The 16,034-nt window shown below is 24.3% G+C and overlaps 1 protein-coding gene and 1 long non-coding RNA gene across 2 annotated transcripts; both read right to left on the bottom strand.

Annotated features, from left to right (window-relative positions):
• Positions 1–1,629: 1,629 nt before the first annotated feature.
• On the bottom strand, positions 1,630–15,782 carry LOC122516973 (early endosome antigen 1-like). The gene is made up of 44 exons (XM_043635224.1): positions 15,330–15,782; positions 14,957–15,139; positions 14,697–14,893; positions 14,580–14,625; positions 14,269–14,309; positions 13,985–14,156; positions 12,115–12,165; positions 12,005–12,043; positions 11,771–11,893; positions 11,547–11,636; positions 10,959–11,048; positions 10,749–10,877; positions 10,656–10,673; positions 10,526–10,576; positions 10,239–10,376; positions 9,743–9,838; positions 9,520–9,660; positions 9,313–9,423; positions 9,114–9,209; positions 8,912–9,046; positions 8,786–8,830; positions 8,591–8,674; positions 8,407–8,499; positions 8,139–8,297; positions 7,927–8,022; positions 7,773–7,832; positions 7,601–7,690; positions 7,311–7,457; positions 7,094–7,189; positions 6,558–6,620; positions 6,336–6,440; positions 5,544–5,618; positions 5,295–5,438; positions 4,991–5,038; positions 4,806–4,903; positions 4,251–4,722; positions 3,762–3,986; positions 3,599–3,679; positions 3,375–3,512; positions 3,104–3,292; positions 2,886–3,032; positions 2,546–2,805; positions 2,302–2,437; positions 1,630–2,163 (listed from the first exon to the last, which is right to left on the bottom strand). Exons 1-44 carry the CDS (start codon positions 15,537–15,539, stop codon positions 1,957–1,959), a joined length of 5,415 nt encoding a protein of 1,804 aa, XP_043491159.1. The 5' UTR covers positions 15,540–15,782; the 3' UTR covers positions 1,630–1,956.
• Positions 13,196–13,799, bottom strand: LOC122516974. The gene is made up of 2 exons (XR_006303698.1): positions 13,343–13,799; positions 13,196–13,270 (listed from the first exon to the last, which is right to left on the bottom strand). It is a non-coding gene; the product is annotated as an uncharacterized LOC122516974 (long non-coding RNA).
• Positions 15,783–16,034: the final 252 nt, after the last annotated feature.

The raw sequence follows: 16,034 nt of genomic DNA, 5'->3' as shown, positions 1-16,034 counted from the left end.
CATTTGTTATTATAGTAGTAATGAGCGGTGTTCGTTATGAATATATATATATATATTTATATACATGTATATGTATATATATATATATATAAATATATATATATAAAAATATAAATATAAATATATTATAATATATAAATCATATAAGCAAATATGATTTGTGTAATAAGTAATATTAATGGTAATGAATAATAACGATAACAATAATAATACATTTAACATATACAACATTTGATGAACTTTTGGCACGCAAGCATCTTGTAAGATATAGTACAGGCCATTCCTGCTGCTATAATTACTATGTATTTACTTTCTTAGATTGTAATGTGTATAACAGTTCTTGCTCTAAAACATATTGTATATTAATTTTATTGATAAATCATGATAAATTATGAATGATTATACAAAAAAAAAGAAAATAAACTTGTGAATATTATAATAATATACTGTCACTTATTTTTTTTATACAATTAGAAAGATTGTATCCAAAAAGCCAATAAACTAAAAAATAATCGACTTTTTGTCGTTTAAGTTACCATTGGCAGTTGCAATTAAATAATTCGAATATAGTTTTTCACATTTTTTAGATCTTGTATAATTTGATTTTTTTAAGAAATCTCCATAAAGTAATCGCAATATATAAATACACGTACAAAAATGTTAAAAGATAAGAGACATAAACTTAAAAGTACTGCTGAATCTAATAAAGCAGAACATAAAAAAAATGTCAGACAAATATTTTTATCTGAACCATTTGTATCTATTGATTATAAAAATGTAATATTTCATCGAAAAATTAAATCTGAAACAATAATTGATTCTAATACAAATTATGACGATCTGTGCGGTCCTTGGTTTTACACGTATAAACCAGTGCATGCTTATTATGACCTATTAGTTCCTAAATTATGCATTTGGGAATTAATTTCATTTAAAGATACAGCTTATATAAAACAACATCAACAAGATAAAGATGTTATTTTATTATTTTTCAGTAAGTAAAACGTGTGATAATGTTGTCACTATTATTTTTCACAAACAATTCTTATAAATATAAATTTAAAAAAATCTTATATTACATTTTTGTTACATTACAGAAAACACATTTTCCAAATATATCTCTGAGGACAGAAACGATATTTTTCTAAAAATAGTTTGGGAAATTTTTGAGGTTACTAGGTGAATAAATTAATATATACTTTTATTTACCGTAATAAGAATTAATACTTATAAATTCAAGTATATTTTTCTTGCATGTGTTTACTTTTCAGAGACAATTTATTTAGTATAAAATGCATTTGTGCATCGATAGGATTATTCTATTTAACGCATCGCTACTTTCTTTCCAATATATGGTATACAATGGAAAACACATATAACTTTTTTTTTAGTACTTTACTTTTATATACCACTTTGGTTAGTCATTTGTATTTATATTACGAATTAATTTTTTAAAAGAATCAAATTTAAATTATTTTATTCAGATGCATCTATATATGTATATTATATTATTTGTATTTAGGATCCACCTAAGTCTGATGAAGTATTTAACTGTGCCCAATGCGAGCTATTACTCGAAATCTTTCACACAATTTATATGGAAAATCTTGCATTACTCCGACTTACTTGCTTATCACATTATAATCTTAGAATGAGGCTAAATGCTACAACCAATTCAGCATGAGTTCATTACTTTTGTACTATTTACAAATGCATTGATAATTGAGCACACAAAATAAAGTAATTCTTTTTATATGATTAATACAAATTATTATTAAAATATACAATCACGAAGATATATAAAAAAACAAATAGAGTATATTAATCATAATATTAAGGCATAGATTCTTTGCAAATTTCAATGGTATACAATATTAATTATTACTCTATCTTATTATTCTATCATACATCGATTTTATTCGACTATGCCATAATGACAGATTTTATGATATACTGTCATTTGCTTGCAGATGATTGATAACCACAATCTCGATTATCATCTCCTCCACTATTATTCATTGATGATTTATCAGCTACATTTGCATTCCACCATTGATTATTTTTTTTCAATTGACTTGTTAAATATTCCACCTTAGGAAACCACCAAGAATCGCCAAACACTGAAGTGCGACGTATAGATTTAATCGGGCATGTAGAAGATTTCTTAAAATACAAGAAAAAGTTGAATCTTTTCCTGTTTAAAATTTTCTACCACAATTAACATTTTATAATTTATATCTTTACGTGCAATTTAATATATAACGTGAAATAAGTTGTAATAATATTTAATATGATACATACACCATAGTTTTGAGTCAAATATGAATATCCAGCACTTTTAGTATTTTTTCCAATTGTTGTTCTATGTACTCTTTTCAATCTTTGTGTTAATATATTGTTCATTCTTCTTAATTCTCTTATTTTTATTAGGAAAGTTCTACAAATTGAAATTTTTAATTAAATAATGTTTGAATGAAGTATTTACCTTCTAATAAAATTAATATTAATTATAAATACGTTTGAATCTTTTATAATAGATAATTACTTCTTTTCGTGTCCAAATTGTTGTTTTAATATTGTTAACTGCTGTTGTTTAATTTGTAACTTTGAAACAAGAGTTTCAACAAGTTGTCTTTGTTCTGCCATCCATGTACGAATACACGAGACCATATATTGGGATTCATTACAAAGTTCTGACCTATTTATTACTGTTTCAGTTAATTCTGCTGACACACACGCCAAAGACTTGTCTTTTGATTGACATTCTTTTTTCAACTCCGTCAAAGATTGGTGCATGTTATGTAACTATAAACAGTTACACTTTTCAAAGTTATATTAGTCAAAATAGAAGTTAATATTTAGAGAAAATAGTAGATATATCTCACTTGATTCGTAAACTTGTAGTTGTCTTGTTCAAGTGAAGTGTTCTGTTGCACAAGAGTATAGTTTTCATCTATACATTCTTGTAATTGTTGAGTTAAATGACAACTGGAATTGTCCATTTTTTTGTATTTTTCTTGAAGTTCATAAAACTAATAATTTGATATAAAATAATAATATTGTTAGAAACATATTATTACTGCTTAATTTAATATTGACTTACATCTTGTTGTGCAGTTTTCAATTGATTGGCAAACGATGTACACATATTTTGTGTTTGGCAAAGTTCAATATTCTTTGAAGATAATTTTTTTTTAGTATCATTTGATTCTTCATTAAGTTTACATATTAAATTTTCCAATCTTGCAATTTTTCCTTCTAAATTTGAAAGCTTTGAGCAATATTCTTTCTCCTAAGACAAGTATATTTTTGAACGATCAAATATGTTTTTATGAAAATAAAAACGAATCAAATATAATATTATAATTTATTACTGCAATTGTTAATGATTCTTGTAACTCTGCCTCTCGTCTTGCGGATTGGATCAAGTTTTCTTGAGCTTTATTATAATCTTCAGCTGCTTTATAATAATTTTTTTTGATAAAAGATAACTCCGTCTGAGTTTCTTTTAACTGCAATGGAAATGATGGTATATTGTTATTTTCCTGTATACTCATAGAAAAGTAGAATTAAACATATAATTTATGAGTACTGATACCTTTTTCCTTAGTAAGTAAAAATCTTCTTTTTTTTTATTTTCCAATACAATGTTTTCTGTTTTGAGAATTGAATTCTCATTCTGTAAATATGGAAATGTAACATTACGATATATACGAGACATATTACAATAAAGTATATACATTTATAACTTTATAACATACTTTTAATACTTCATAATCTGCTTGTAATTTTGCCATGCTATCAGATTTTTCTTTAAGTAACATTTTTATTGATAAAAATCTTTCCTTAAAACTTGTATATTCGGATATGTATCGTCTAATTTGTTGTTCAGATGTATGCAATTTTTGTTGCAATTGGTCTATAGTCTGAATTTGCTTTTTTATTAAAGATTCATTACAATCAATTTGCTGTTTTAGATTTTTTATCTACAAAATAATGCTATTAAAAGTATTAATATTTAATATGTAACTATTTGTACACTATATTGCATAAATAATGAAAGTGGTATAATATATATATATATATATATATATATATATATATATGGAAAAAGAATTAGTTACATAAGGCCGAAAATCCATACACTGAAAATGAAGTGACTACACTATATACATATATAAAATTGATCATATAATTATTAACGAATTTCTTCTTAATTTTAAATATATTAATTTATAAATTAACATTACTATTCTCTCCTCTTGTCTTGCTTCCAAATCGATTATATATTCCTTAAAATTAATCTCTTTTTGTTTAGCAATATTTAATTCTCCTATTATTTCCTCAAATTCTTTAGTTTGTTTTTCTAAACTTATTTTTAGATTCTGATTTTCAGATCTTAAACAGCATTCAAGATCTTTTATTTCTTGTTCTTTTATTTTTAATTCTTTTTTAAATGCAACTAAATCTAATTTGTAGTTTTGTAGTTGTTTCTTTAAATTTTGATTTTCTCTTATTACAATTTCAGTCTGAGCTTGTGATTCATCATTTTGAAATGAATTTTCTATATATTCTTGTTTATCTAATATCGAAGAATCTTCTGAAGTATGGTTCGGTACAAGATTTTGTGTCATACAACTCTTGTGTGCAATAACTACTTTACATTGGATAGATTTATTTTCGTACATATTTTTTTCTTTCTTGTCCTCGGATAACATATTTCTGTAAAATTATATCATAATATAGTTTATTATTTTAAGCTAAACGTGTCCTGAAAAAAGTAAAATCGACAAATTCTGTAATACTTTAATTCTTGCAGTTCCTGATTCGTTTCTTTCCACAATTTTTTTACAGAAATATACTTATTTTCCAAATGAATATTCGCTTGCATTAAAGTATTTATCTGTAAAATAATAAATATTTAAATGTTCAATTTAAAAAATGTACAATATGAGACTTTTATGAACTTGTAAATAAGAAAAACAGTTACCTTATATATTAAGGCTTGGAAATCATTTTTACAAAGCTTCAGTTGACCCTAAAATAATTAAATAAAATTATTTTCTTCATAAATATATAGTTTATTATTGTAGTAATAGATAACTAAAACTTATTTATATACTTTACTACTATTAGAGAGATTTGTTATTCATATTCATGATTTTTATAATAATAAATTTTAAACTAATAATGTATTTTGAAATGTCTGTGTTAATAACTTTATAATTTATTTAAATCAGGGATACACACATACATATTACATTATATTAGCATGAATCTTATTATTGCTATACCTGTACAGCACTTAAAATGGAACAATATGTAGTATGTAAGGATGTAACTACTAAATGTTTATCATTAATCATGTACTCAATTTTCGATTGCAAAGTGTTTATGGCGTCTCGTTGCAATTCTAATAACTTTTCTTGTGCAGCAGCCTTCATTTAGGAAATAACATATTAATATTATAAATTTGTAAAATTATTATTTTGGAAAATAATTTACAAAAATGCATAAAGATTAAAGTTAAGTATTAAACTTACTTCTGCGAAGCAGTTGCTATATTGACTTTGAGTTTCGTCAATAAACATTGTTAATAATTGAATAGTTTCATCTTTAACAAAAATCTGCAAGAAAGTTAACTTCCAGTCAATATTTTATCTATAGTTATCAAAGTAGTAACTATTATAAAATTGTAAATATAATAAATATATATAAAATGTAATAAAAGCCTAATAATTCAATAATTAGCGTAGCTTATAATATAGTTAGTTAAATGTCATACACTTATTTAATAAGCACTTAAGAACTTATATATATTATTTGAAGTAATAAAGTGGATATAATTGTTGGATTAGAAGATTTTATAAATACACACCTTTTATGCAGATTGTAACGATATTTGTTAACGCATTGTTAACTTAATGTTATATTTTCTAAATAAAATAATACATACCACATGCATCGCGAATATCATACCACACTGACTTAAACTTTTTGTAACACATCACGCTTATGCACTCACAATTAATTACCATTGGTATATCCGGAAAGAGATAATAAGAGTTTTATATTTTCGTATGGAATATAGCATTGAAAAATTTTAAAAATTTATCGTGTCAAAAAAAATAAGGCTATTTAGAAATATCTCATTTACCGTTTTAATTATAATATTTGAAAAATATTTACAATAATAATTACCATTAGTACATACATACATAATAATATGCTTCTTAGTATACTTTCAAATCATTGTTCAATATGTTTATAAAAGCAATTTAAACATCATGCACATTCCCGTGACCGAATGTTGAAGACGAAATCGAACTCCACAGTTCGCTCATATCACTTACTGCTTTATGCCCCATACTATCTAAACATCTTTTGGCTTCAACCACAGCATTTTGCAAATGTCCAATTGTCTGTGCTTGAAGTTCATTCTGTACAGGATACAAGAGATGCATGTAATATTAACTTTATAAATACATTATTATTTTCATAAAAAAATATAAATAATTCATAGACGTATGCATTAGTACAATTGATAGAGTACAAACCTGTTTTGATAATTCTTTTTTTTCTTTCTCAGATTGAGCTATAATAAAGTCCTGCATATTAATCTGAAAAAAAAAAAAAAAAAAAAAACCAATAAAATTGGTACTACATAATGTAGTATAAAGACATTTATTTTTTACATACCTTCATTAATAACTCTTGGAAATAAAAATATATTACTTTGTGCTTCGTTCAATATTCATAATCACATTTTAAAAGCAAGACAGAATACCGCGAATTAAAAAGTTTATAACAATTGATTTCAATTGACGAAGTGATATTATTAGAGTTTATGTGTAACGAAAAATTTGGAGAAAAGAGTATACGCTGTAGATGTTATCTACTATTAGTGTATTTAAATATTTATGCATATCCAATATAATTTAATTAGTGTATGAAATTATATCTTAAAGTTATTTTTTTCTAACAAAATTTTTAATCTTAAGTATAACTTATAAAATAACAAAAGCGTGTAACGTTTATAATGTTTATGAGTTTTTTCATAATTATAAAAATGCAATTTTTGAATAAGACTTACCTTTTCCTGTTGTTTTTTATAGAGACTCTTAAGTTCATTTTGTGTTACTGCTATAGAATCATTTTGGATCATAACTACTTGGTTCATATTTTCTAACTGAAACAAAATGTATGCACATACATATTTACGTATACTTACAGTATAATTTGAAACATATTGTTATTTATAACACAATCGATTATAATATATTACTATATTATATCAATTTTATACTTACAAGTTTATCTTTCGAACACAATGTATTTCTAAGATTTTCAATGTCTCCATAACATTTTTTTAATTGTTCTTCATATTTTCTTAATTTATCTATGATTGTCATTACCGAAGTTACTGTGGTACAAGGTTGAGCAGATCCTTCACGCACCTACAAATTATTTCTTTTAAATATTTGCTTGTATTTTTACAATATATTTTTTAAAATATAAATGTAATAATACTGTTCAATATTTTTGACGTGTGATGCTAATAATACGAAATAATGGAAACATTCATCTGATTTAAACATACCAGCAGTTTAAGTTCGCATTCAACATCTTGAAGACCATTCTTTGTAGATTGTACTGCTTCTTGTAATATATTAACAAGCTGGGTTGTATTCTGTAAAAATTAAAAAGTTTTAGTTAGAGACAATTAAGTATCTTATTTCTGTTATAAATTGATAATTGTTAAAAGTTATTACCTCTTGCCTAAATTGATATCCACAACACATAGATAATTCCTCTGGACTACATTCTATATGCTTTTTTTATTAAATAAAAAATAATATATAGTCATTATTTGTATATATATTATTTATATATAAGTAAGTCATTTAATAAGTATATGCTTCTTACAAAAGGTTCCAAAAGTTTTCTTGACTTTTGAAGCTCTATTTCACTGTTATCTAAACTTTGTCTTAATTTTGATTCTACTTCCTTTTGTATTTTGACCTGAAAGTATATAAAATAACAAATTTTTATTACATTTTACTGTTTTTTATATAATTTTTATTTTTATAATATATGTTATTATATTAAGAAAAAGAAACTAAATTTTTATTACTTACTATATTTTCCAATTCTAAAATTTTTTTTTTGTACTCTATACTATCAACAGAATGGGAACGTCTATAATTTTCTGCTTCCATTCTTACAGAAGATAATTCTTTCTCCATTGACTCAAGACTATTTTTCAGAATGAGATTGGCTTCTTGTTTACATTTAGTCTGAATATATAACAAATAATAAATGTAGAAATCAGTAATAAAATATGCTAATATAACACAGTATAACATTCAGCATTAAAAATAATTAAGAAAATGTTAAGTTCATCACCTCGTGATTTAAAATGCGAAGCTGTTCCTCCAAGTCTATTATGCGACATTTACATTGATTTATATTATCATCAGATTTTTCTTGACATGCCTTCTGTAAATTAAAAAATCAGGATTTCATTGCACATGCATTTTATTTTTAACACGATAAAAAAACATAAAAATATATACATATATTTTCATACCCGTAACATTTTTTGCTTGTAATCATCATATTCCCTTCTTAATTTATGTATATCTTCCTTTGCTTTTAATAATTCATTAATTGGCTAGAATTTACATTATAGATATTAATTGCGAGAAAAAGTGTCCTTTTACAAAAGTTAAACTGCAAGTAATAATTAATTAATTGATACTAAAATGTATAAATTATGTACTACCTGACTTTGACTTTGTAAATCCGCTGAATGATCCATAAAATCTTCCTAAAAGAATGTTGTAGTATTTTATTATTGTAATACTTCATTATTATTGTTACTATTGCATAAAAATAATGTATTTGAAACCTGTTCTATCGTATTCCAGAAAGTTTCCAAAGTATCTTGCATCTTTGTATGTGCATTATCAATTTCTGCTTCAAGTCTTCCTAATTTTTTTTCTTTTTCACAAAGAATTGTTTCATCCATTTCATTATGTATTAACTAAAATAATTTGATTGAAGAACAAATATTGCAATAAATAAATTATTACAAAAATAATAATTCTTACAATTGCACTCATACGTTTCTGCAAATCTTGGCAGGAACACGCTGTACAGCCAAGTTGTTCTTTTAATTCTATTGAATTTGATGTAAGAAAACAATTCTAGAAAAATATGTATGTATAAAACATAAATATAGAGCATTGAACATTTAATTCATTTTGATTCAGCAACAATTTTTATTTACTAAATTCAAATAATGTTTACCTGATTTTGAAGTGCTTGAACATGATTAACTACAAGTTCGATTTTATCAAGCATAAAGTTTAATAAATCATTGCATGTGTACATTTCTATGCATTCAGGTAGATTTTGATCCTAACAAATCAACGTGAAAATTGAAAAAGAATATTAATAAAAGTATAATGTTAAAAAAAGGAGAAGAATTTATTATATATATTAAAAATATTATACCCTTGATTCTCTGATTTTTTCTTGTATATTATTTACATAATTAATTAATTCAGATTGGGCACGGATAAATTCATTTTGTACATTTTTTAGTTTTCCTTGCTCGATTGTAATTCGTTCAATATGCCTTGGTCCTTCTATTTCCTATACAATAAATTAAAAAGTATGGTTATAAAGAACATATTATCTTTTAATGTAATATAATGTATAGACAATTTGATCTTACTTGTAATTCCAATGTATTAATAGTTTTTAATACTGTTTCTCGCAATTTTAATAATTGTTCTTGAGTATCTCTGACCATTTCTTTTAGTTCAGTGTACTAAGAATATTACAAATGAAATAAATTATTATATTTTGCAATACTTTTACCATTTATAAGTAAAACTAATAAGGAGAATCATCAACTGGTCCTCCTCAATCACGATAAAAATTGATGTATATGATAGTACTACTCTTTATTTAGTCATTTACTCTTTTTTTTATCACATATGTGATCGGCAATACTTCTCATCTGTCGAAATGTTCTTACAAGCCGGTACACATCGTACACAGAAAATTTAAATTATTTTGAGAGTTAGGATGAGATTTTGTATGTATATTTTGCATGATTATCTAAAGTGTAATACTAATATGTACACTAATTTCCATCATGATTGAGGAAGACCAATTGGAGGGTACGTCTCTACTAACAATTTTATACAATTAATATAAGGATATACTTTTTGATGCTGAGCAGTGAATGAAGAAAGAATAGTACTAATTTCTTCACGAATATCTTCTGTTGCCGCTTGAGCTTCAACAGTACATACACGATATTCCTCCATTAATTTAAATTGTTGAGTAGTAATTGGATTTTGCTATGAAAAAAAAATTAACAAAAAATAATAATAAATAATATAAGAAAAACAATAAAATAAATGTATAATACAAAAGATATCAAAAAGATGAATAAAAAAACAATATATATATAGTTTAATAATTATAGATAAAATTATAAAATACTTACAATAGTATCCTTTGACGTTTCTGTGATACAATTATTCGGTCTACTTTGTATCTATAAAAATAAAATAATTAATGTATATTCACTATATATTTATAACATTTAAAACATTATAGATATTTAATGTTTGTACCTCATTTTGTTTATTTGTCTGAAATACAAAAATATAATGTAATTATACGTACAGCATAATACGTAAAATAAAATATAGTGTAAATATACGTACAGCATATTCCATAAACTCAATCGCTTTTTTTTTTTCTTTACATATTCTGAAAATATTTTCAATATTCTTTATTAATTTCTCGGTTGTATCATGCATCCATGTATCCACACTTTTATCTGTATCATGCCTCTGAAATAAAAAGTATTGAAATATTCTCATTAGAAAATAATTAAAATTTGTTTTTTAAAGTTATTAAAATATAATACATACATGCTCTTCATTTTGCAATGCATCGTGCACGTATTTCAATTGGACTTCAATATTTGCTATAGAATGTTGTATGGTTTCTTCAGTTTGTGACTGTAAAAAATATACTTCCTATGATCCAAATTGTTATTTATTTTCAATGGAATTAATTTACAAAATTAAATGTCAATAAACATTTTTCCTTGAAAAAGGATCAATGCATTATTGTGTTTATTATATTTATTCAATTGTAAATCGTTACAAAAGCGCTGCATTACTTAGTATTATATAGTTTTAAGAATTTATGATATTAAATAATTTTGCTTTTATAATTAATGGATTCCTTATAAAACACACGAACTCTTCTCTTTATCACTCTACAATATTAGAAATACTGAAAAATGTTTATTAATTATAAGTGTAAGATAATAATATTTCATAATCAGATATAGACATGAACATTTATTTACTTGTTTAGTTTCAATTCAAAATTTATAATTTAAATATTATTGTAATATTTATATATAAATGCTTTTTTATGCATTTTATTTTAAAAAAATAATCTAACTTTATACTTTATATAATAATGAAAGTTTAAATGCATTAACTTACTTTATCATCTTTCGAAGTTTTTAAAATATTTAGAATTTTTTTAATACTCTGTATCTTTTTATAAGCAGTCGTATAATTATTCTCACATGTCTGTAAATATATTATTTCATTATATTATAATATTATAATGATAAATAATTGAACATATTGAATTAATAAAAGCAATTTTATGGATCATTAAATTGACGTATGCTTAGAAATATTTTGATTAGTTATAAACTTACCTCAACATTTGTCTGATTTAAGCGTAATATGATTTTCTTTAACTCTGACTTCAAATCATCAAGTTGTTCTTCTTCTCTTTGTAATAACAAGTTTGTCTTGGAAAAACAAGACATAAACATTTGCTAAAAATAAAGTTCTGCATGTGTTATGAATATTATTGATAATACAAACATATAAAAAGTACGTATATAAATTTTATAAAATTTAATTAGATTAAATAATATAGTATATACCTGATATGAATTAGATGGATTACTCAAAAGATCTTTATCCTATAAAAACATTATTATTATATGAAATAGAGATAGAAATCTTATTTCCAATGCAGCATACTCTTACTCACCAATAGATAAGTATCAGCATCGATTTGATCTTTCAGTGGAGAGAAAATATTCTGAAATCATATAGATTGAAATGATTTCTTTTGTTTCGTCAAAAAATACTTTATATGCATAGATAAATATATAATGGATACATATATATAGAATGAGAGATAAAATTATATCATAAATAATAAGGCAACCATGCTGAAAATTGTATATACAGTGAGTCAAAGAAGTATTCATAACCGCTCTAACTGTAAATTGTAAATAATTGATTTTTTCTTACAACGCAAAATTTCCAAATTCATATACACAGAAACCTATTTTAGGATTATTAAACTTTTAAATTGATATACATTTTATTGCACAGATACAGATGCTTCATGTATATTTATTTCTACCACAACGTATATCATTACTTCTCACTGTATACATTATTTCAATATATAATTTATTTTTTCTATTATGATAAATAAAATAAAATTATTATTTTATCATTTGCTCAACATGAATATCATTAGTTACTTGTTAAAAATGCTCATGATTTAGGCATTACGAAAATTATTGGTTTTTCAATTGTGTTGTATGATAGTATCTTAACAAGCTGGTGAAAAATTTCTAATGGTTTTCGTAATATTTTTGTCAATATTTCGTCGTTTGTTATTTTTATCAATTTTCATTTTGTAAATGTTTTGTTCAGAAAAATTATCTAGATTAGTTGTTATAGTATTCTGTGAGTGTGAGTTAATAATGGGTATATTTTCAGTAGTTTCTTTATGTTGCGCTAAAGTATCAAAATTATTCAATTGAAAAGATGCATGATCTTTGCATTTGACAACCTTATATAAATGACATGGTAGTATGAACTCATTGCATAAAATATTTGACAATTTTATATTACCATTAGCATTGAATTGTTGAGGGTAATTCGATACACAAGAACACGCAAACTAAAACAAAGGATTGTAAGATGAAATGCCCAAAATAAAATATAGACTGAAAGTGTACCTTCAATTTTATGAATTCCTTTCTCATTTTTTTAATAATATCATCTTTAAAATCGACAGTATAATTATATTGTTCTTTTAATTTTGCAATTTCTTGGTTCAAAGATGTTATTAACTTATCTTTTTTTGTTATTTCTATGGATAATGCTTCATGTGTCTCCATAAATTCCTAGCAATAGCATACATAAATGATATAATGATAAAATTCAAAAGAGCACATGGAAGAGTAAATATAACAAACCTTTTTCAGACAATTTATTTGACTTTTCATTTCCTCAATTTCTTCATCTTTTTTTTTCAACTGAGAGTTCATATTTGTTATATTTGACTCAGTATCTTGTAAATGATTTTGAAGATTTTTAACTTCTAGACCATTATCAACATATTTACTTTCCACTATGTCATCGATTAAGATTGTCTGAACGGTAATAAAAGTTATAAAACTATCTTTTTTTTTTATCAAAAATATGTAGAAACAATACAAATGAACTAAAAGTATTAAGTTTTATAGCATTAGTTAATTGTTATATATCTAATCCTTTTAATATACAATGTGGCCTTGGTAAATAACAGTCTCAGATATAATGATGGTTTTGATTAACAACGATAATCCGTTTCAGGATAATCCTTATCATCGTTAAACAAAGTACCATTGTATTGTGTTTTAATATATTATATTTTAATTTCTATTTCAACATGATTGCCTATAAAATTATTAACAAACTATAACTACAAAATAAATGTATATGCACTATACATGTAAATTCCTTCAAATATGTAACAATATTTTATACATGATGTATATGAAAAGAAATGCCTATTATTGTTGTCTCAATAATTACCCCAATTAATCTTTCTATATCATGGATTAAAAAAAACTTACATTATCGGAATTTGTAGGAACTGATGATGATCCAACAATATGATTTGCTTGCTGAGATTTTGATATTAATTCATTAATAAGATACTGGGAATCGGAAACGTATGTCGTTACAGTTTCTTCCTTTGGTAATTTTTTATAAATCTCAGCATTTTCTTCAAATTTAATTTGATACCTGCAAAATATAATTAATATATATAATGCATTTATTTATATGATCTTAACTTACAATTAGTTAAAAAGGAAATTAAAACTTTTCATTTAATTCATTAATTATACATACTTACATATCAATATTTTTATCATCAGCTTCTTGTTCTGCAACTTGCTATTTAAAAAATATAATTTATTCAATTTCCATTTGTTTCTATTTCGAACAAAAATGTATACAGTTACATAATAAACATTCTTTTCTATATCGAAACTAAATAAGGCTTTAATGTTTGCATTAAAAATAATCTATTTATCTATGAATTAATACCAATTACTAGATACAAGAATGCTTATTATACAATAATTTATGATTCCTGATTATTTAATTATTACTGACGAATAAATAAAAGTCGTTGTAAAAAATTATGCTTTAATTTAAATATACCTTTGAATTTATAGTGTCATCTGCATTTAGTTGGGTGCATCCACAACTGTAATAAACAATTGAAACAATAAGAAAAAAGCCAATAATAGCAAGTCACTGTTTCCTATTTATACTTACTCAAGAGGAGTAGGAATATCACTAGGATTAATATAACAGAATTTTATACCATCAAGACTCCAACAATTAGTTTTTTGAGCTCTTTTAAGCAATTCTAATAATCCTTTGATATCAATCCTTAGAAATTCAATACTTTGATGAAGGTACTTTTCATCATTTTCTAGTTCTTTGATGCGATTTGAGAGTACGTTTAATCTCTGTGAAATAATATTAATATTTTTATATTTTACAAGATAACATATAAATGTATAGTAAATTACCTCCTCTGATTGATTTGATAACAAAATTTTATCCGAAACAACTTTAGACGACTGTTTCAATTTTTCTTCTAATATTTTGACTCTGTCACTAGCAGTTTGTTCCAGATCTTGTACAGTATTAACTAACATAATATTCTGTTCGCCTAAGTCCTTAATCCATTCTGTCATAATTTTCATTTTCATCTAAAATTATTTATCTTCTTATTACTTTCCATTAAATTAAGAGTATTATTTTGTTCATCTATATTAAATTATACTAAGAGTTTAATTTCAATTTAGTATGGAAATAAATGTTGAAATAATGACGGACACATAAACAATTTTATACTGGAAAAGAAAGTAAAAGCATAAATTAAATAATAATTAAACTCACCGATACACGATCGAATTCATTAGCTGATTCCGAATCGACCTTTTCAATACGAGCTTCATACAATTTACGAAATTCATTAAGAATCTGTAAGCTTTCTGTTTCGCCGCAAGTTTCTCCAGTATTTTTATCAATTGCTGTGCAAATTTGCTCACGAATTGGCAAGACAGAGAGGTTCGTAGAATCTTGAACAATGGTACTGACCGTATACATGGCACAATTGGCAAATTGTACATTAAATAGAATTATTAACACCTCAATATACTTAGAGTTAAGATCTTCTTATACCCAGAGGTGGGGGATAATGGTAATAATTCTGATGCTGCGAATAACAACAAATTAAATCGCCATTTTTTTATATATGGCGCGAACAAACAACGGATGCCAAGGAAAACTTTTAAGTGTAGGTAATTGTAGGTAATAAGTAGTCATACGCTGTAAGAATATATTTTTTCTAAATCCCTCATAAATGTTATTGACCTCTTACGGGGGAAATTGCATCAAACAATCTCGATGGTAGTTAAAGCAGAAATCTTTGATACAAAAATAATATATCGTAATAGATCACATATTGAATTAAAAAGAAAACATTTACACGTTATGTTCTTATATTACAAATAGCGTTACTTGATAGTAATAAAAATGAATAAATTAATTATTTTAAATATTAAAATAATTATTTTGATTTTCTCTTATGGTAAGGTAGAG

Source organism: Polistes fuscatus, unplaced genomic scaffold (assembly GCF_010416935.1).
Source record: "Polistes fuscatus isolate 324 unplaced genomic scaffold, CU_Pfus_HIC Scaffold2, whole genome shotgun sequence".
In the NCBI taxonomy this organism is placed as follows: Eukaryota; Metazoa; Arthropoda; class Insecta; order Hymenoptera; family Vespidae; genus Polistes; species Polistes fuscatus.
The sequence above is the reverse complement of the archived record's forward strand: the minus strand, read 5'-3'. Positions and strand labels throughout refer to the sequence as shown.

Excerpts from the sequence above, each read along its gene's own strand:
- LOC122516973 (XM_043635224.1), bottom strand. The coding sequence starts at position 15,539 with ATGTATACGGTCAGTACCATTGTTCAAGATTCTACGAACCTCTCTGTC. Across the intron at positions 6,621-7,093 it reads ATAAAAAACAACAGGAAAAG|ATTAATATGCAGGACTTTAT; the intron begins GTAAGTCTTATT and ends TTTTTTTTTCAG. Across the intron at positions 5,039-5,294 it reads CCATTTTAAGTGCTGTACAG|GGTCAACTGAAGCTTTGTAA; the intron begins GTATAGCAATAA and ends TAATTATTTTAG.